Source organism: Cervus elaphus, chromosome 16, assembly GCF_910594005.1.
Source record: "Cervus elaphus chromosome 16, mCerEla1.1, whole genome shotgun sequence".
NCBI classification, from domain to species: domain Eukaryota; kingdom Metazoa; phylum Chordata; class Mammalia; order Artiodactyla; family Cervidae; genus Cervus; species Cervus elaphus.
This window is the reverse complement of record NC_057830.1, coordinates 17,436,808-17,456,954: the sequence shown is the minus strand read 5'-3', so window position 1 is coordinate 17,456,954 and position 20,147 is coordinate 17,436,808. Positions and strand designations below refer to the sequence as shown.

The window sequence follows — 20,147 nt, the reverse complement described above, 5'->3', positions numbered from 1 at the left end:
CAACTTCAGTAGTATTATTATCTTGAGAAGCCAATTTACATTTTTTCAGGAAAAATTTTAATCCAAGTAGTGCTGATTTCCCATAAGCTATGAGTCTGTCAACTTTCATAAGAGATAGAGGGACATTTGAGTTTCAATCACAAAGTGTGCTTGGGAAAATCTTAGACTATATCCTGAAGGACTTGAAAAGGTGCAAAACAACAACAGGTCCCCTGGGTTTGGATATACCCTACAAGCCTCTTACAATAATGCTTTAGCCCTCAATACAATGTTGAGAATAAATCTCAAAAATAAAAAATTATAAAAATGCTGCAAAAGCAATTAAAGATGGTCAAGTGAAGCTAAAACAGATTAAAAAGTATGTTGATTACTCAACTAGTAGGTGTCCATGACAATTTGCAAAGGTGAACAGAATTACATTGGCGAGTGTCAGATAATGCATATTCATTTGAAAGAGGAATTTCTTGAGGAAAAAATGTGTCACAAACTGAGTACACTAGTGCCTAAAGATAACAGATGTAGTAGCTCAGACAGCTGCAATGCAGGAACCCGGATTCGATCCTTGCGTCAAAAAGATCCCCTGGAGAAAGAAATGGCAACCTACTCCAGTATTCTTGCCTAGAGAATTCCATGTACAGAGGAACCAGGCGGGCTACAGTACATTGGGTCACAAAAACGTCAGACACGACTGAGCAACTAACACACACACAGGAAAGAAGTCACCCATATTTTGTAATAAAAATCCGAAACAAGTAGCAAAAAGTCCAGAAATACCTCCCCTTTACCATTTTCCTCCAACTGCAGTTGCGAGGGCCAAGGATTATTCAAAGCAATAGACTTACTTGCAAAACCTATCTTAGGAAATAATTGTTTTTTTATTGAGAGCTTTTAAAGGTCATTGGCACTAAAATTCACTTTCAAATGCAAAACTTAAAGTCAATTAAGGATTTCTAAAAAGGGATGTATATAATACATTAAACTCATGTTTACATGTTTTAGTAATAAAAACAATTTACTTTATTAATAGAAATAATGTTAAATAAATTCACATTATATGTAATTTTGAGCTTTTCACAAGTCTTTCCTGCTGCTTAGTCTAAGAATGCTAGCAGCAAAGAACCTGATACAGACACATCAAGACATTGACAAGCTCAAGAAAAGGCATCCAGTCTTCTTCCTTCCCCATAGCACTTAATTTAATACTCAACACACAAGTGCTTAATACATATTCACCGATATGAACAGCATATTTGCTAACAAACATTGAATGAAAATTTGTTACTTTATTACCATTTATTTATATTTATAATAAAGCAACTCAAAAGTTTTTAAAGTAATTCATCTTTACTGCAGGTGTTCCCTTCAGTACATAATATCATATGACAAAAAAAGAACTGAGAGAACTCCACTCTAAATACCCATAAGTTAAGTTACAGGAACTCAAAGGTAACAAAAATAGCTCACACTATGCAAGGCCTAAAGAAAGAAACCAGTTTATACCACCACCTAGTGACCACAGAACGCAGCACAAAGAAAGTACTTACCAGGGACATCATCAGAGTTCGAGTATCTGGAATTTACATGTAAAGCTACTGCCCTCCTATGCAGCTGGGCTAGTGTTGAATCCACCTCTCCCACTTCCTTTTGCAGATGTGATGAGCCTGACCTTTGGACAAAACCAAGTAGAGACATCATCAAGTGGACTGTTGCCTTTACCCACCTCATATAATTTCCTCCACCCTTTAACTGATAACTATTTGTTATGTACAGTGTAAAAAATGCACTTTCACACTCACTGAACCAGATGAGCAATAATTAAAAGTGGTACTGGCTGGGCCACTTAGCACTTAGCAGCAATGAACCTGAGGAAATTATTTATCTCTCAAAACCTCACCATTTAGATAAAGTTTAACTATAGCACTTTGAGGATAATTAAAATCTGTGAGAAACTAAACAGGAGACTGTCTTAGGCCCCTAAAAGTATTTAACAATGTTTATCTAATTCTAAGTTGTAGCCATAAATTTTACTTCTATCTTGTAAGCATTTCTTCTTGGAAATATTCTTGGAGATTTCCTCTATCTTGCTCTTGGTCGGATGCAGTTAATGATGAGCCTCTAGGGGATGGTCAAGCCACAGCATTGAAGACTCTAGTTCTTTACGTATAGAAGAGCTGCCTGCCATCTAAGTAAGTGCACTGTTTGCTCATTTAAAAAAACAAAATTCGTTAGTGTTTGAGTCATAATACACTTTTGGTGTCAATTTGTAACAGCAAATTAGCTTAGATTATATATGTTATAATATATATGTAATATGTATTACAGCCTAAACTATTTATCTGTATATAATGTATGTATATATACACATACATATATATATATGGCACATATATTAGCCTATATGGTATACATTAGCCTAATATATATATGTGTATATATAGTATATGTTCTTGAAGTGTAAATGAGTGATAGTCACTTCATCGTGTCTGACTATTTGCGACCCCATGGACTGTAGAGTCTTCTGTCCATGGAATTCTCCAGGCAAAGAATACCGGAGTGGATTGCCATTTCTTTCTCTAAAGATACTGCCAAATATCAAGATCTCTGGCTTCTTCTCTTTTCAGCCTCAAAAACTTGACAACAAAGATTAGACCTCACAGGTAGGACACCAGAAGCTTCCTTGCAGAGAAAGCTGATAAGAAACAACTTATAGGCAATAACAGCTGGGGTAATCAATATCTAACGAAGGAAACTCCCCAGTCAGATCACCCTACAGTAAAGCTCATGACTTGGCAAGACCCACCATACTCACAGAGCTTTCAAATTTTTTATAGTCCCACTTTAAAAAATGAGTTGACAGACAAATATAAAAACATTTCAGGAAAAACTTCAGTACCAGAGAGAGGAAAAATAATAAAATATACAGAAAACAAAATAAAACTCAAATGAAAACTTGAAACCATTTTTAAACCCCCAGAGAAACAGAAATATTAAACCAATGAAACAAAAAGATGATAACACTTCTGAAGACAGTAGGGTAAAAAAGGATTCTGGGAAAAAAGAGTTTAAAAAGAGCTTTTGAAAATAAACTGGACATTTAAATCAGACATTTTAAAGTTTATTAGGTGAGTTACAAAATAAATGTGGAACATTTCATGACCCTTCTCCCCCTCAAAAAAACAAAAAAAGATTTAAAAATTAGTAGGAATAAAGAAAATTAGAGGATCAAGTGGAGGCATGATGTTTGAATAACAAAAGTTCCAGAGATAGAGGAGGAAGAAAAAAATCCAAGAAACACAACAAATTTCTCATAATTTAAGAGTTTCCAGATTTGGGGTGGGGGGATAGCAAATTAGCCAAGATGTTGTGGTTAGGCTCTCTCACCCCAGGTTTTGTAAACAATGACTATGGAACAGTTGAGATCACTTATAGCACCACACATGCAGTCATGAGCTCTATGTAACAGCTGAGATCATTTATGGCACTGCACATGCACATCATTCACTTGATCACGGGCTACTTTGTGCAGCACACCTGCATAAGTTTCACCTGGAGAAGCTCTAAAGGTTGTGTGTTGTTATGTTGTGTTATGTTATGTCTGCTGCTAAGGCTGCTATGCCAGTCAGGAGAGAATAAACCCATCTGCAGTTCCTACAGCTCCTCACATTTTCTGCCAGCCTCCTAGCTCATGCCTTGCCTACCATGGGTTCAGCGAGCAGTGCACACAGGGAAATACAGTAAGACAATTGGCATCACAAACAGGATCAGCAAGACAGCTGGTCAACCGAATGAGACACAATGGATGAAAAAAGATCTATCCCAAGGAATATCCCTGTGAAATTTCAGAAATTTAGGGAGGAGAATATAAAAGCTTCCAGACAAGTCACATACAAAGGATCAAGAATTAAAATGGCACGAACGTCTCACCAGAAGCTATAATGCAATGGAGAAGTACCTTAAAAAAAAAGGAAAAATTATTTCCAGTGTAGAAGTTCATATCCACCCAAACTATAAATTAAGGAAGTTGACAAATTTTTAGAGCTGAAAGCCTCAAAAGTTTAATTCCCATATACCCTCTCCTAAAATTAGGTGTGTGTGGGGGGGGGGGGGGGGGGGGGGAGACATAAGATCCTGGAAAAAGGATATCGTCTCAAAGGCAAATGAGATTTCCCAGGAGATGAGGGAAAGGAGATCCAAGAATTACTACAGGGCCACTTCAGAGAACATTTAGTCCACACTGGATCAAGAGACAAAAAGACTCCTTAAAGATAACTCTAGGAGAGGAAGCTGAAAAGCTGATTAACAGTTTCAACCATTTTGAGTTTGGGCAAAGAATTTGGTGATTAATAAGTAAAAGGTAAAGAGAGACAAATGAAAAAGAAATAAAAAAAAAAAAAAAACAGTCACCCTTCCATGATTAAGATCATAGGTATATGCCACACAGCAATGGCTTAAACTAGAAGATGAATTCTCTCCTAAAATAAGTCCAGAATCAGGCAGGCCAAGGCTCCTAGTATTCCATGGTGTCAGAACCTAGGCTGCTTTTTTTGTTGTTCTGCCATCTCCAGCACCTGGCTTCTACCTCAAAGTCCAAGAACTCATTACTTCCACATTCCAGCAAGCAGAAATAAGAAAAAGACAGAGTGAAACAATCCCTCCTACATTATTTTAAGAAAGCTTACAGTAGGTCATAAATGTGCTAAAATATCCCACTGGCTAGGACTTAGTCACATGGCTGCACCAAGCTGCCTGGGTTCTATTGGTATTTTTTTAAGGGGGTTTGGGAGAAGAATGACTATTGGGAAATAGCCAGCAGTCTCTGCTACCTCCCTCCAGCACTCTCTATTCTCCCTATTCTACTCCGTTTTTCCTTGTTTTAATCCCTGATATATTTTTCCTTCATTTGTCTGCCTCCCCTAACCTGGAAGTTCCAAGGACACACAGACATTGTGTTTTGTTCACCTGTGAACCCCAGTTTCTGGAAAAGTGATTCAGTCAGCATAGAGGATATTTAATTAATACAGCTTGAATGAGGGAATGAATTATAAATTCCAGCGTAGGGGAGGGAGGTCTAAGAAAATTAATTTAAACATAAAGATCCAGTCTGGGCACAGATAATGCTTTGTTTTGTAAAAGCATCCTTCCCTCTGAAGGAATGATTCAAGTCATTGCACAAGGCACAACTAACCCCCCTAGTCCTGATAATATAAGAAATATTACATTAATGTTTGCAATAATGCAACTATTAGCAAGAATAACATCAACATATATGATGTAAATAATGTAAATTAGTGATGTAATCAATTGATTTTTTTTTTTAAAGCGGAAACACCATTAGGTGCAGAAAGGGAAATTAGTTGGGGGGAGTGCTATACTAGAGATGTAAATTCTCTTCATAGAGTCAAAAGATGCTATCTAAACAGAAAAGAAAGGAAGAAAAAAAAAACAAGAAACAGGAGAATATGAGTATTATTTTAAAATACAGAAACAGGCGTTAGAAGAAACAGCTCGAAATGTTAGAAGGTAGTTATTCTGATGAGCAATATTAATCAGGGATAGGGAAGACTAGACCAGAGGTTTTTGCGGGGAGCGGCTTGAAAGAGCTGACTCTGGGAGCTGCCTTGATTGATTATCAAGGGTCTGTTCGCAGACATAGCTCTCTGTCCCGCCACCCCTCTGGAATTTACTATTCAAGTTAACTCCTAACAGAACATTAGTGAGCCTTGAATGCACACAAGGCGCAGATAGATAGCTTTGCACGACTGCCCTTAAGTAGGATGCCTTTGGCGCCATGAGAGAGCTCTGGTGATTGTTATCTTAAAGATGATGTACATGGGGAAGAATTTTCTTTGGGATGCCTCTCTTCTTGGTTTAGTATATATGTAACCCTGAGAAATAAAGAATCATCGTTGACTGCAGCGATCCTCTCGACCCCATCTTTATTTCTTAGCCTAAAGGAACGCGTCGTGTTGCTCGCTGAAATCTTCCGGCTGGCCCGGCAGGTTTTGCTTAAGAGTTACAAAATTTTGACAACGTATGTTTATCTTTGAATTGTTCTTATCTAGCTCGGTATCCCCATTCCTCTGAGCTCGTGAAAAATACAATGTAAATTATTTGGAGCCTTACAGCTTCACGCTGTGAGTAGAGACGGGGAAGGAAAATGCACTGAGAGAAGTGATGGCTCCCTAGTCACACACTCGCGTCCCACACGCGCGCTTTTACCGATTAACTGTACGCAAGTGCGCAAGGAGACGAGGTGATGGGCCCAGACAGGTGGTATAGGAACGAGGACGTCAACTTCCTGCTAATTCTAATATCACTTCCGACGCTGAGGAAAAGAACGTTTTAGAGAACAAACGGAGAGGGTCAGAGCTGACACCAAACGCTTCCGATGCTCGGCGCGCGGAGGAGGCCCGGCTGACGGGGCGGCCAGCCCCACCCTCTTCCCGCTCAGGAGGAGGAGCCGACCCGCCCAGAGCCGGCCTCCCGCAGTAGTGCAGGCGCTGCTCCCTGCCAGTCAGGACGACACAAAACGAGGAATTTAAGGAAGAGTGTCGACCGCTGCCCTTCTCAGCGCTCGAAACCGCACCATGCTTGCCTTCCGAAGGAGCCTGACTAGGGCCCTGGCCGCTACAACGATGGCGCCTCAGGTACCGGCCGCCGGGACGCGCCCAAAACGTTTCCTGGGCGAGGAGAGCAGGGGGCGCGGGCGTCTGCGGGGGTAGAGCGCGGGCTGCGCATGCGTCAGTGGGCCCAGACCGGCCCGCGCGGTGCTGCCCGAGAAGTTCTAGCAAGTCTCGGAATCCGGAGGCGGGGGTCCCTGGGACGCGCGGAAGGAGGGAGGAAGGGTGCCTTTAGGAGAAGACACACTGCCAGGGTCGCCTAGCCTGGGTGCCCGCTGGTCGTGAGGACACGCCTGAAGCGCCAGCTGCTGCGTCTTTGCGGACCCGCGAGGTTGCTGTTGCCGCATTGGGGCCTGTACTAGGCACTGGTCCAGCCTCTCTTAGTATGTTTTGACAAGCCCTTCCAGACTGAAGGAGCAACAGAACAATTCTCCGCCTTTTAAATGAAATACACAACCTCCCAGCATTTTGCAGGCAGAGAACCTTAAAGAGAGGGCCCAGGGTTCGGGTGGTGGAGCATCTGCGCAGCTATCGCTGTCTCCTGAGGTTGGTGCCCGAGTCAGCCACTGTCAGGAACCTCGTAGCAAATATGATGACAACTTCATTTAATCTGAATGAGAAATGTACAAAATAGATTATTGTGATTCAGCCTTAACTGTCAGGGATTGGCCTATTCTGTGACTCTAACCTAGAGATTTTTCCTTTTGATATTCAGGCTTTTTTTTTTTTTTTTTTTTTTTTGATATTCAGGCTTTTACTTCCTTCTCAAACTGACTTTCTGGTGGAGACTAAAGAGAAACCATTCACCGGAGATTAGCATTACAGCCTTTATCCTGATTTTCTCTACTGGGGCAGGATCAAGAATTATTCCTTAGAATTTTATTCTGTACTTTGACGTTATTAAATGTCAACCAGATGTTCTATTATAAATGAATTGGAAGTCACTACTAAGGAAAATGAGCCCTAATTTAGAGAAAAGGAAGCACTCATCAACAAAAATCACTTCATGACTTCTCACAAACCACATACCTCTTGCTGTTAACCTTTCCCTGAGCTTTCCTATTGTATATTTCTTCTGCCAGTGATAATAAAATGTGTGTTGTTGATCACATATTTTGATCTCCAAATATGAATTCCCTGAAAAGTTGTTACTATTCCATTGACCCATTTTCTGATATCTGATATATTTTATTTATAATATTTTTAAACTATAAGTAGTAGGCAGCTTTTATTTGCTTAATATTGTGTTAGTAAAGTTTGGTAAAATGGCAGCAAAAGAACATCTGCCAAATGCAGGGGCAGCTGCACTTGTTTTTGATGGCAAGCGTAGTCAATTGGGCAATAAGAGTATGACTCATCATAGACTTGGAATGACCTCAAAAGAGATTGTAATTAAGCCTTATACACAGTTAAGTAAAATATATGTATTACTGTGTTCGGTGAACAAAATATATGTCACAGCATGAAGTGTACTGCTTTCTTTGACAGTCAAAATATGGCTAAAATTCATCAATAACTTTATAAGTACCTAAACTATTTTAATAGATAATTCTGGTATAATCAACTTCAGGAAATGTGCACATGCTAACAAAACTTAAATAGGATGGATATGTAAACTAGAATACTATGTGAGTGTGTGTGTGTATATTTGTGTGTGTGTGTGTGTGTATATATATATATATAGTATGTATTTGTATATACCAATGTATACACACAAACACATACAATACACAAAGCATTTCCTACTGAAAGTTAAGTTCACTCAGAGAACCAAATTAGAAATTTACATTGTGAGCATATGACTATTACAGAAGTAACTAATAGTTCTTAACTGATATTTACATCAACCTGCTATAATTGGGTGGATTAAATGCCCTTCTGCAGATTGCATCTGTAATTAAAACCTAGTAACTATTCAGACAATTCTGACACTGATTTTTTTTTTCTTTTTCTAGGGTGTACACAGGATATCACAGTATTACAATATAATTGGCTAGGTCATAGTTTCCATTAGTTAAACTCCTGTCCTATTTTTGACCAGTGGTCTGCTTCATTGGATTTAAAAAATACTTTGATTAGACCAGGAATTTCCATTGTTTTAGGAACCTTAAAAAAATGAATTTTTGCCAGTAAACACATTTTCATTGTGCTAGCCAAAATACCTGTATATTTAGAAATTGTTTTAAATGTTTTAACTCTAACATATATACTATTCAATAAAGGTGGAATATTGGTTAAATAAGAGGTAATAAACTATTTGTAAAGACTATTAGGATCCTAATTCTAGTCCTTTTGTATAAAGAAAATGCCCCAGTGCTTTCCTGTGAGCAACTTCTCATGAAAAAGTGACTAATGGTGGACGCCCTCCTAGGAAACAGTAGCTATAGAATGTTTCAAAGTGGGCATCTTTATTGACATATCTCTCAAATTCTATGGAGAGAAGACAACAGAAGTCCAAACAGATTATAAATCTAATGTGTGTCCCTTGTTTCCAGACTCAGATTTGGTTGTAACATAATATTATAAACCCTTCTTTCCCAGAATATTTAAATTTTCCTTATCTTTCTTCAGGTGTGTTCATCTTTTGCTACAGGCCCCAGACAATATGATGGAACATTCTATGAATTCCGTACCTATTATCTTAAGCCCTCAAAGATGAATGAATTCCTGGAAAATGTTAAGAAAAACATTCATCTTCGGACAGCTCACTCTGAATTGGTTGGATACTGGAGTGTAGAATTTGGAGGCAGAGTGAATAAAGTGTTTCATATCTGGAAGTATGGTATGAGTCAATAGCTTAAGCATTCAGTACAGATGTCCATTCTGTTAGATATTACATGAGACTTAGTTCTTGGATCTGTGTTACTTTAAAAACATACAGGTTAAGTAAAACTTTTAAAAAGCAACACCAAAAATAAATTCAGTGATTATTCTTCCCAACAGTACACCTAACAGCCCATCACTGGAACCTTTATATTGTGAACTAAACTTTAATTCTAAAGAAAAGTTTAGAGTGGCTTATTGTAAAGATTTTTTACGAAAAATTTAAAGCAGTGATTGTAAGAACCCAAGTGGGTTAGGGTCATAAAGAAAAGAATTATTTTTTTTTATATTGAAGCTACATCTGGAAATTAATGTTTTAGCCAAAATCATTCAAACATTTAGGGGACTTTAGGGAAATAGAAGATGACAGGGGATTCCTAGATCCAAAAGATCCACTGGAGAAGGGGTAGATAGGCTACCCACTCCAGTATTCTTGGGCTTCCCTGGTGGCTCAGATGGTAAAGAATCCACCCACAGTGCAGGAGAACTGGGTTCGATCCTTGGGTTGGGAAGATCCCTTGGAGCTACCCACTCCAGTATTCTGGCCTGGAGAATTCCATGGACTCTATGAGGTCACAAAGAGTTGGACACAACTGAGCAACTTTCACTTTCAGGGGATGATAGTTAACTTCAAACCACTCATCCACCTGTAAGATTCAATAATTCTGTTGTTTTCAAGGCCACTTTTGATTTTTTGTGCTGCCATAGTTTCAAGGAATTCACTATCATACTAGTCTATGGAGGTAAAAGAAAAGGGACTGAGTGAGTTCTTCTGATACTGAAGCTGACCAACCACTGGTTTAGAAAAAGGAGAACGATTACAGGAATCTCCAGAATATTTATTACTACAGTATCAGATCTTTGTGATGTCACATAAGGACTTGATGATACCTAAATAATTTTTGGAGAAGGAAATGGCAACCCACTCCAGAATTCTTGCCTGGGAAACCCTATGGGCTACAGTCCATGGGGTCATAGGAGTCAGACACGACTTAATAATTTGATTTAATGTCTGGTCATCAGTGTTCAAATAGTCATAAAGTAGTTTTATATGTAAAGGGCTTCCCAGGTGGTGCAGTGGTAAAGAATCCACCTGCCAATGCAGGAGATGCAAGAGAATCAAGTTCCATCCCTGGGTCAGGAAGATCCCCTGGAGTAGAAAATGCCAACCCACTCCAGTATTCTTGCCTGGAGAATTCCATGGACAGAGGAGCCTGATAAGCTACAGTCCATGGAGTAACAAAGAGTCGGACACGACTGAGCATGCACTCTTACTCATTCTATATTTATCATGGCCATAGTTTAGGGGCTCTCCTTGTTTTAATAGAACAAACCCCATTAAAACACAACTTATGCCTTTATGCACCATCAGTTGAATCATGTTCCACTAAGAAAATTACTAGTAACGTCCTGATATAACTTACATTAGCTCTAAGATAACTGTTATTCCTTATTTACACAGCATAAACCATAGAAAACTCTTTTACCATTAGTCTTAAAAGGTCCTATTACTAAATAGAGTAGTACTAGGCCCATATGTTAGTAACATATGGGTAACAAACAGGAGAAATAGTACTGGGTTAAAAAGAATGGGTGACAAGAGAAGGAGCACTATTTCTTTAGAAGTTGTTTGTTCACAGAGAGGCTGAAAAGCAAATCTTAACTTCATTTCATGTTAATTAGCTTCATGTTAAATTTAATTCAATTGTACTTTGACTTTGCCACTCTTCACCATCATCACTAACAAAGAAAAAGTGTTTTTTTAAACTGGCACTGTAATTTAAATGCCTCAATAAAATTGGTAAGTATAGTTAATGTATATTGAGTGCTCACTAGGTATCAAACACTGTGCTCTGCTGAGCTCATTTCATGTACTAATTCATTTAATCCTTATGTCAGCCCTGGAGTTAAACAGACACAGAAAGATTCAATAACTTACCTAACTCTCACAACTACCTATTAAGTGCTAGAGCATATAAAGCTCACTACTGTATGACATTATCATTAATTGATTACACTGCTGCTCCTGTTTAAGACCATGAACAACTGGGAATAGTGTTGGTATTTCCAGTAATATAGCACAGTTCTTATGTGGCCTCCATGAATGTTTATAAAATTGAATGACCCGGAAAAAGTAGAGGTAGTTTTAAATCAAACATTTTTATTTTTCTTACTCCTTCCTATAGACAATTTTACTCATCGAACTGAAGTTCGGAAAGCCTTGGCCAAAGATAAGGAATGGCAAGAACAATTTCTCATTCCAAATTTGGCTCTTATTGATAAACAGGAGAGTGAAATCACTTATCTGGTGCCATGGTGCAAATTAGTAAAACCTCCAAAAGAAGGTAAGTCCTTCTGTCTTATTCACTTTGAGCTTTGATGGAGAAACTACTTAAGATTTTAAACTATAAAAATGAAACTTCTAGTGGGGAAAATGAAGTTAATCTTTTGCTTAATATAGGAATATATGTTGATTGTTGAGATAAAAATAAATTAGAGCTCTTAATTTTTAAAATGAGCATTAAATAATGAAGTATTTTTCCAAATTAGTATTGTTCTGATGCTTAAAATTTAGCTGTATTATAGAAAAAGTTGACATGGTCACTAGAGGTTGAGAATTTGGGCCCTGGGAACAAGAAACACATATGGGTAAATGAGGGAAAATGTATGATATTTTATCATAATTTTAAAACAATATAAACTTTTTAAAGTATTTTCCATAAATCACTATCAATCTCAAATCATTAAGTATAAATTTGCTTATAAAATTGACTGTTTGGGGGGAATGAATTAACTGAAACTGCCAAGCTATATTACTGTAGTCTAACATTTGTGTCTTCCTCTTTCTTATTTCTCAGTTTGAAAATAATTCCTAAAGATTTGTCTTCTTCCTGATTTCACTTCTTGCTGACTTAAAGAAATTATTACCTCAATCCAGTTTTAACCAAAGGTCAGATTAGAAAAAGCATAAACCAATTTAAATGATATTTTATTCCCCCCATTATTCCCAACTCTATAGTGCATTTTAGATTATAAGAGATTGAAAAGTCTTACTTAGATCCTTATCTGCCTAGATCCCCCTCAGCTTTTGGCACCATCTAAATGAACTACTGGACTTCAAAGATAATATCAAGTCTTGGTTCTCTTCCTCTGTGTTATTCATGATTCTTCAGTAACTTGCATGTTTTTCCTCTACTTCTCAAATCTACTGGTCCTGTGGTTTCTTTTTGTCCATCCACTCTATACTTCTATCCAAAGGTAAAATGCTTTTCAAGAATTTACCTGGATATTTAGGAATAATAAAAGCATCTCCTTTAGGATTCATTTTCCCTCAAAAACTCTGAGGTTCATCGTTTGCCTGCTGTTGCTGGTAGAAATGCAAACCTATAGGAGGCAATTACATAAAGCAAAAAAGTAGTGAAAGTTGAAGAGTAGAGCTGTAAGAAATTGGAAAATACTCTTATTCATTTCTGTTATGAAAGTGTAGATGCAGGCAGCTAAAAAGTCCTATTCTGTTATAAATTCTCACTATTTTATTAATAAATTTTATAGGTTAAAAATATTTTAGATAATAACTTACCTGTATCTTTTAGTCCCTTTTTCTTTGTTCTGTACATTAAGCTAAAACAGCTCACCCTTAAACTTGAACAAAGACTTTCTAAACATAAAAGCACAGAAAAACAGTGCAAATTATTAATAAATATGTCTACATAAACATGTATACATGTATGATCCTCCAAATCTATATATGTAGATTAGCTTTTCACCAAAACCAAACTAGACAGGACTACAAACTGCTTGAATGTGTTCTGTAAAATATTTTTCTCCCTATTCTAGGAGTCTATGAACTGGCTACTTTTCAGATGAAACCTGGTGGGCCAGCTCTGTGGGGTGACCCATTTAAAAGGGCAGTTCATACTCATGTCAATCAAGGCTACACAAAATTAGTTGGAGTGTTCCATGCAGAATATGGAGTACTCAACAGAGGTACAGTTGTCCATCTCTTCTTTGAAATTACAAAGTATACTGTTGATCTGCTGTTAAACTCCTTGGGTCAGTTTGTTTCTGTTCTCATTATTGAGTGTATTTTACTTTTTATTGCCAAATTATTAGTTTTTTTGTAATTTTAAGAGTTAAGTAAACCTGTTTTCAATCTTATATAGAATATCAATACCTTATGAAGCCTTTTTCAAATATTGAACTGCTCTTTTCTCTGATAGATCAAAATGATAAAATTTTAAAAAACTGGAAAGAATCTCAAGAAATCACCTGTTCATCATTTTTTTAATGTACTTTTACTATTTTTTTTCTAGTTTTATTGCAATATAATTGACATATAACCTTGTATAAGTTTAAGGTGTAGAACATAATGATCTGATGTATGGATATATTGTGAAATGATTACCACAATAAATTTAGTTAACATCCATCACCTCACATAGTTACAAATTTTTTTTTCTTATAATGGAAACTTTTAAAATTTACTGTCTTAACAACTTATTTATTTTATACATGAAAGCTTGTACTATTTGTACCTTTTGTGATTTTTTTAAAAATAGTATTGCTTGGCATAAGGAGATTGTTTTGGGGTGAAAAGTAATATATAGTTATTATAATATTAAAAACATGGACAAACACAAAGAATAAATTAACCAGTCTCTCACTACTTAGATACACATAGTATATATACCATACTGATTTATTTAATAAAAACATCTGTTTGGGATACTTAACTTTTAAAGTTGAAAGATACTCCAATCAGAATTTGAGTGGGGTTTTTTTGTGGCAAACCCAGAAAATGTTTATAAAGTTTATCTGTAAGAATAAATGATTAAGACTTTTAATATTTGAAAACCCATTATATCCAGTTGCCTCATGTCTAATGGACATCTCAAACCTAGCATATCCAAAAACTGAGTTAATCATTCCCCAGAAATTCAAATTCTGATAATATATTGTAAAAAGGAAATAATAAAGTTGAACTGTGCAAAAATACATGTTTGTCCCAGTTGAGAAATACATGAAGAAGAGAAAAATTATGATAATTATTAAATGCCTATCTCATACCATACACTAAAATAAAATCAAGATGGATTACAGATCTCAGTTAAAAACTGAATTCATAGAATAACTGAAACAAAATATAGATAAATTTATTAATATGTGAAAACATTTGTAAGCCAAAAACAAATGAAGAAACTATGAAGGAAAAAAAAGAATCAACTGATGATTTTATTATTCAAAGGTTCAAATTTTGTGCATTTATATGTGTGTATATGTGTGTATATATGTGTGTGTGTGTTTATATATATATATGTGTATATATATATATATATGAAATCCAAAAGAAAAGCGTATGCCAAGATGACCCAGGTGACTAATATATATTTTAAAAGATGCAGATTAAAACAATAATGAGATGTCATTTTTTACCTAATAAAAATGTATTATAAAGATACAGTATTAGAGGGGCCAGGGAAAAACAAATACTGTTGTACTGTGTTAGGCTTACGTTTGCCCCCCTCCAATAATTTGGCAATATAAATATAAATAAAAAGCTTTAATATTTAATTGTTTTTGCCTACATTCTAGGAAACATGAATGTTTTTAGTTCTACCAGAAGAAAATTTGAAAGGACATAAAATACATAGTCATATTTAAATGATCAGATTAAAGGTTTTTTAAATCTCTAATTTACTATAATGAATGTGTAAACTTTTTTATTTAAAAAACTACTGCAATGTGTGTACACATATCTTTTCATCTTAAATTCATGCTCAGTGTACTAGGAGTATGATAATATGCTGAGTATAAATCAGTACTTCACTTCTTGAGGATAGTGTATAATACATACACTGTATATTTGTATGTGTGTATATATGTATATAAGATACTCTTTGCTTCTCTCAGTCTAAATTTTAGGAGTTTATATTAAGAAAATAATCAGATCCAGACTGCCTGGGTTTGAATCTCAGCTCCACAAGACTCTATGACCTTGAATGAGTTGCTTAACCTTATTGTGCCTTACTTATTTTCCTCATCCAAAAGTGATAATAACCTGCACCTAAGGTTATTATGAAAACTAAATGAGTTAACACATGCAAAATTTAAACCAGGCCCAGCACTGCAGCAAGCACCCAACAAATGTTAGTGGTAAATGTTCTTATCATAGATGTACATGTACTGCTGCTCTAATCAAGTTTATATCAGCATTGTTTATAGTAAGGAAACTTTGGAAACAATGTGGTATGAACTTCTTTATGTAACACACATGATACATAAATAGATATATAAATATGTGTCATATATAATGTAATTATAACTATAAACATATATTCTTATACATGTTTATATGTATTGTTGTTATTGTTTAGTCGCTAAGCCATGTCTGACTCTTTTGCAACTCCATGGACTGTAGCCCACCATGCTCCACTGTCCGTGGGATTTCCCAGGCAAGAATACTGGAGTGGGTTGCCATTTCCTTCTCCAGGGGATCTTCCCAACCCAAGGATTGAACCTGCATCTCCTTCCTTGGCAGGCAGGTTCTTTATCACAAAGCCACCAGAGAAGCGTGTGTGTGTGTGTCTAAATACAAACATGTATTCTATAACTGTTATCACTGAGCTACCAGGGAAGCCTGTGTTTGTGTGTGTGTAAATACAAATATATATGCATAACTGTGGACAGAGTTACACCAAGTATTAAAACGGTTTTTTCTGGGTGGTATAGAAATGCCTCGTACTTCCTCTTTCTCTGCATTTTCCTATACTTATAGTATATATTATAAAAATTTACGCACAAGAACATTATCCCAGTATTTCAAAGAATATTGAATTAGTGAAAATAATTTAATTGGCCAATAATAAGGAGTTGGGATGAAATGTTGTTACAAGAAGGAATTCCCATAGCCATTAAAAATTAATATTATTTCCAGAGGAAGTACAAATTGTTGATTTTTAAAAATATGTTACTAAGACTAAGCATAATATACAGCAAGATCCTAATGTGATTTTACTCCCATTTTTTTAAGGAAATGCACTTAATAGAATTTTTCCTTAGACACTTAATATCCTACTTTTTTTTCTTTCCATCACCCAAATATTCAATAGTAAGCACAACTTTTTTATAATCTTGCTTTTTTAAAATAAAGTTAACATGTATTAGGAAGTCATACAATTTGGGTCTTGGCCTGATTATGTCTTTAGCTGCATTATTTTACTTCTCTTTTCCAGCTTTTTCTTTCTTCATCTACAAAACAAGTTTGACTAATTATCTCTCCCCCAAATCTCTGGCCCCTCTGAAATCTTATCAGTAACATACTTAGCATTACCTGTGATACTCACTATTTTGATTGAAAGAATAGGACTTTCAGTTTCTGGTTAATGTTTCTGTCTCTTATTGGTAGTAACGCCACAGTCTTTAACATCCATTTCTGGTTTATTTCTGCAGTTCATGTTCTTTGGTGGAACGAAAGTGCAGACAGCCGTGCAGCTGGGAGACATCAGTCTCATGAGGATCCCAGAGTAGTGGCAGCTGGTAAGCTATTTCACTAGGAATGAGTTATTCTTACAACAAATCGAATTTAGTCAATAACTTTATATGCCTTCTTACAAATTTATTTCCAGTTCGGGAAAGTGTTAACTTCCTTGAGTCTCAGCAGAATATGCTTCTGATTCCTACATCATTTTCACCATTGAAATAGTTTTCCAGTAATATACAGAGCATTTCATGAACTGTCATAAGATGTATCTGCTATTGGTGCTTAAATTCCCCCAAGAGATTCTCACTTTATTTTGAAGGAGGTGGTAAGTTAATTTGCTATGTCCTTTGCATATTTAAAAGCTACATCTGTCCATTGTCACTACCACTTCAGGAAACAGTCTGTCCCCTTGGCATTTTAGTATCTGTCATATGTTAAAAATACTTGCCTTTATTACCAGGTCTTGATTTTTCATTTGTTTGAGAATATCTCTCATTCTGTGTTTTGATAACCCTCTGCTTTTGTAGCATTTTCTTACATTCAAATGATTATTACATTTCCATATCTATGATAATATCTTTAAATTATTTGTATACATTATTACCTTTTTCATCATGTCTGTTTTTCTGAGATTTTAAAAGTTTTTGTCCAGTCAGGTTTATTTTATAATACCAAATGGGGTTCATAAAAATATTAAACATATTTCTTTACTATGGAAGAGTACAATGTTATCTGTGTCATCTGTATTAATGTTTTTCACATTACTTACTTGAAAAATGTTATTAGGTCCTGTTATTAAACATCATTGATGAATCATTGGTTTATATGCTGCACTGTCTTCATTTATAGTCAGTTTTACTAATTTTTACTTCATTTTGGATCACTTTTAATAAAGACATTTAATAAATATCTTATAAAAGATATTTTAACAAAGATATTAGTGAGATATTTATGCTTATGGAAATGTTTGCCCTAATAAAAGTCTACATATACAATCTGATTCTTTTTATTGTGTTTTATATTTTTATCTTCATTTATGAAGCTGTTGTATTGCCATAAGTTGTATTGCCATAAGGTAATGAGACAATAATAATATACTATCTTTATTGTAAATATTAAGTCACCTCAAGTAAATAAAAGTCTACATATACAATCTGATTCTTTTTATTGTGTTTTATATTTTTATCTTCATTTATGAAGCTGTTGTATTGCCATAAGGTAATGAGACAATAATAATATACTATCTTTATTGTAAATATTAAGTCACCTCAAGTAAATACCCTGCCAGTAACCTTGAAAGAATTTCTTCAGTACCATCACAGATGATACAAGATCTTCTTACAAACAACTTCAGTTTTTAAGTTGAGTGCCTCAGCCTTCTTAAACTAGATTTGGTACTACCAAGCTCTCCTGGTAATCTGTACTTACAGCTATGTTATTTAATGTTTCTAACATATTGCAAAAACAATATAGTAAATTATGAATTAGCTCTCCATGGGGAAACTGAAAAAACAGGGAGCTCGATCACCTCTCAGTTACCTGGTCCTCAGGAATTTGGAGGACAGATGAGTTTCCTAGTAAATCAAAGAACACCCTGACTCTGGAGGTTCAAATCCATCAAACATATTAGAGGCATTAGCTTTGAGTTTTAACTGAGAGTCTTCTACCTCAGCTTCTTTGAAAGGTTCTCAGGGAATGAGGTGGTAGTTGTATTAACTGCCATCCATGTGGACATACTTGCTCTGGTGTGAGATCAGCTCTGTTTTTAATGCCATGTTTGGTGACATGAAAGTTTACAGTTCTGTCTGCCTTTTCTTCTTTTGTTCATCTTTGGATAGCTAGAACACTTCCTGCTGAAGGCGAGAGGCTCTTTTATTCATCCAATCTAGAGCCCTGATGGAGGTTTATGACACAGCAGCAGACGGGTGGTCTTACCATGTCCCAGACAAAATTGGAGAGCCAGTCGATGACAGGCTTCACTCCAGTGATGAACTGCAGGTGCTTCACTTTGCTGATGTGCTCCTGGATTAGGAACATGACAAAGCTGGCTGGGAAGAAGGACATCACAACAGTGACACAGATGGACATAAGCATGTCCACTGATGTGCTCTTCCTGCAAAGAGAAAGTTAATGAGGATCTGAGGGATCACTGATGCAATTGAGGACTCACTAGAGGCAGACACACATATGCACACATGTCTATCTGAAGAATATCCCAGGGATATTCTAAAAACACCTGTTCAATAAGTAAAATTGTTTTATTCAGAGTTAAAACATCATTTCATTTTCAAAAACCTGACAGCTTTTGCAAATGCAAAACTGATTTCTCTGAGTCCAGTACCAAAATGAAACTATTGAAAGATGTCTGAGAGGGAATTCCCTCGGGGGTCCCAGGTTCCATCCCTGGTCTGGGAATGGCCTAGCCCAAAAGTGAATAAATAAATAAATACAATAAAATTAAAAAGAAGAAAGAGGTTTGAGAGTTTCAAAACTAACAGGCTTGAACCACCAACACCTAATGGTGGTTCAGTTTGGTTCACTATTTTTTACCTTATAAGAGCAGTAAGTTGTAAATTCTCAGACACAAAGGACTGCTTTGGTTTGAAAACTTAAATGTAGAAATATTAGTGTGAAATAACCCAAAGAAGTTAAATTCTTCTGGCTGTTAGTAAACTGGGAAGCAACAACGTATAGCATATTCAGTTCAGTTCAGTCGCTCAGTCATGTCCAACTCTTTGCGACCCCATGAACCGCAGCACGCCAGGCCTCCCTGTCCATCACCAACTCCCGGAGTCCACCCAAACCCATGTCTGTTGTGTCAGTGATGCCATCCAACCATCTCATCCTCTGTTGTCCCCTTCTCGTCCTGCCCTCTATCTTTCCCAGCATCAGGGTCTTTTCAAATGAGTCAGCTGTCCACATCAGGTGCCAAAGTGCTGGAGTTTCAGCTTCAACATCAGTCCCTTCAATGAATACTCAGGAGTGATCTCCTTTAGGATGGACTAGTTGGATCTGCTTGCAATCCAAGGGACTCTCAAGAGTCTTCTCCAACACCACAGTTCAAAAGCATCAATTCTTCAGCGCTCAGCTTTCTTTATAGTCCAACTCTAATCAAACAGAAACAAAAATTCTAACAGATGCCTGTTATAAGAACATTCTTATACACCCATTATGCATGGTCATATAAAATTCCTAGTGACCTACACTGATATTTTGTAGAAGAT

General features: G+C 36.2%; 1 protein-coding gene across 2 annotated transcripts; it reads left to right on the top strand.

Moving 5' to 3' along the window:
• The first annotated feature begins 6,375 nt into the window (after positions 1–6,375).
• LOC122710234 (protein NipSnap homolog 3A) lies at positions 6,376–18,076 on the top strand. Of its 2 annotated transcripts, XM_043927894.1 has the most exons (6): positions 6,409–6,647; positions 9,192–9,402; positions 11,630–11,788; positions 13,281–13,430; positions 16,893–16,979; positions 17,069–18,076. In XM_043927894.1, exons 1-6 carry the CDS (start codon positions 6,588–6,590, stop codon positions 17,143–17,145), a joined length of 744 nt encoding a protein of 247 aa, XP_043783829.1. In that variant the 5' UTR covers positions 6,409–6,587; the 3' UTR covers positions 17,146–18,076. The 2 variants fall into 2 exon arrangements, with proteins under 2 accessions (XP_043783830.1, XP_043783829.1); XM_043927895.1 differs by lacking the exon at positions 13,281–13,430 and having other exon boundaries at positions 6,376–6,647.
• Positions 18,077–20,147: the final 2,071 nt, after the last annotated feature.

Coding starts and splice junctions, on each gene's coding strand:
- LOC122710234 (XM_043927894.1), top strand. CDS start 6,588: ATGCTTGCCTTCCGAAGGAGCCTGACTAGGGCCCTGGCCGCTACAACG. Junction 6,648..9,191: donor CTACAACGATGGCGCCTCAG/GTACCGGCCGCC, acceptor ATCTTTCTTCAG/GTGTGTTCATCTTTTGCTAC. Junction 9,403..11,629: donor GTTTCATATCTGGAAGTATG/GTATGAGTCAAT, acceptor TCCTTCCTATAG/ACAATTTTACTCATCGAACT.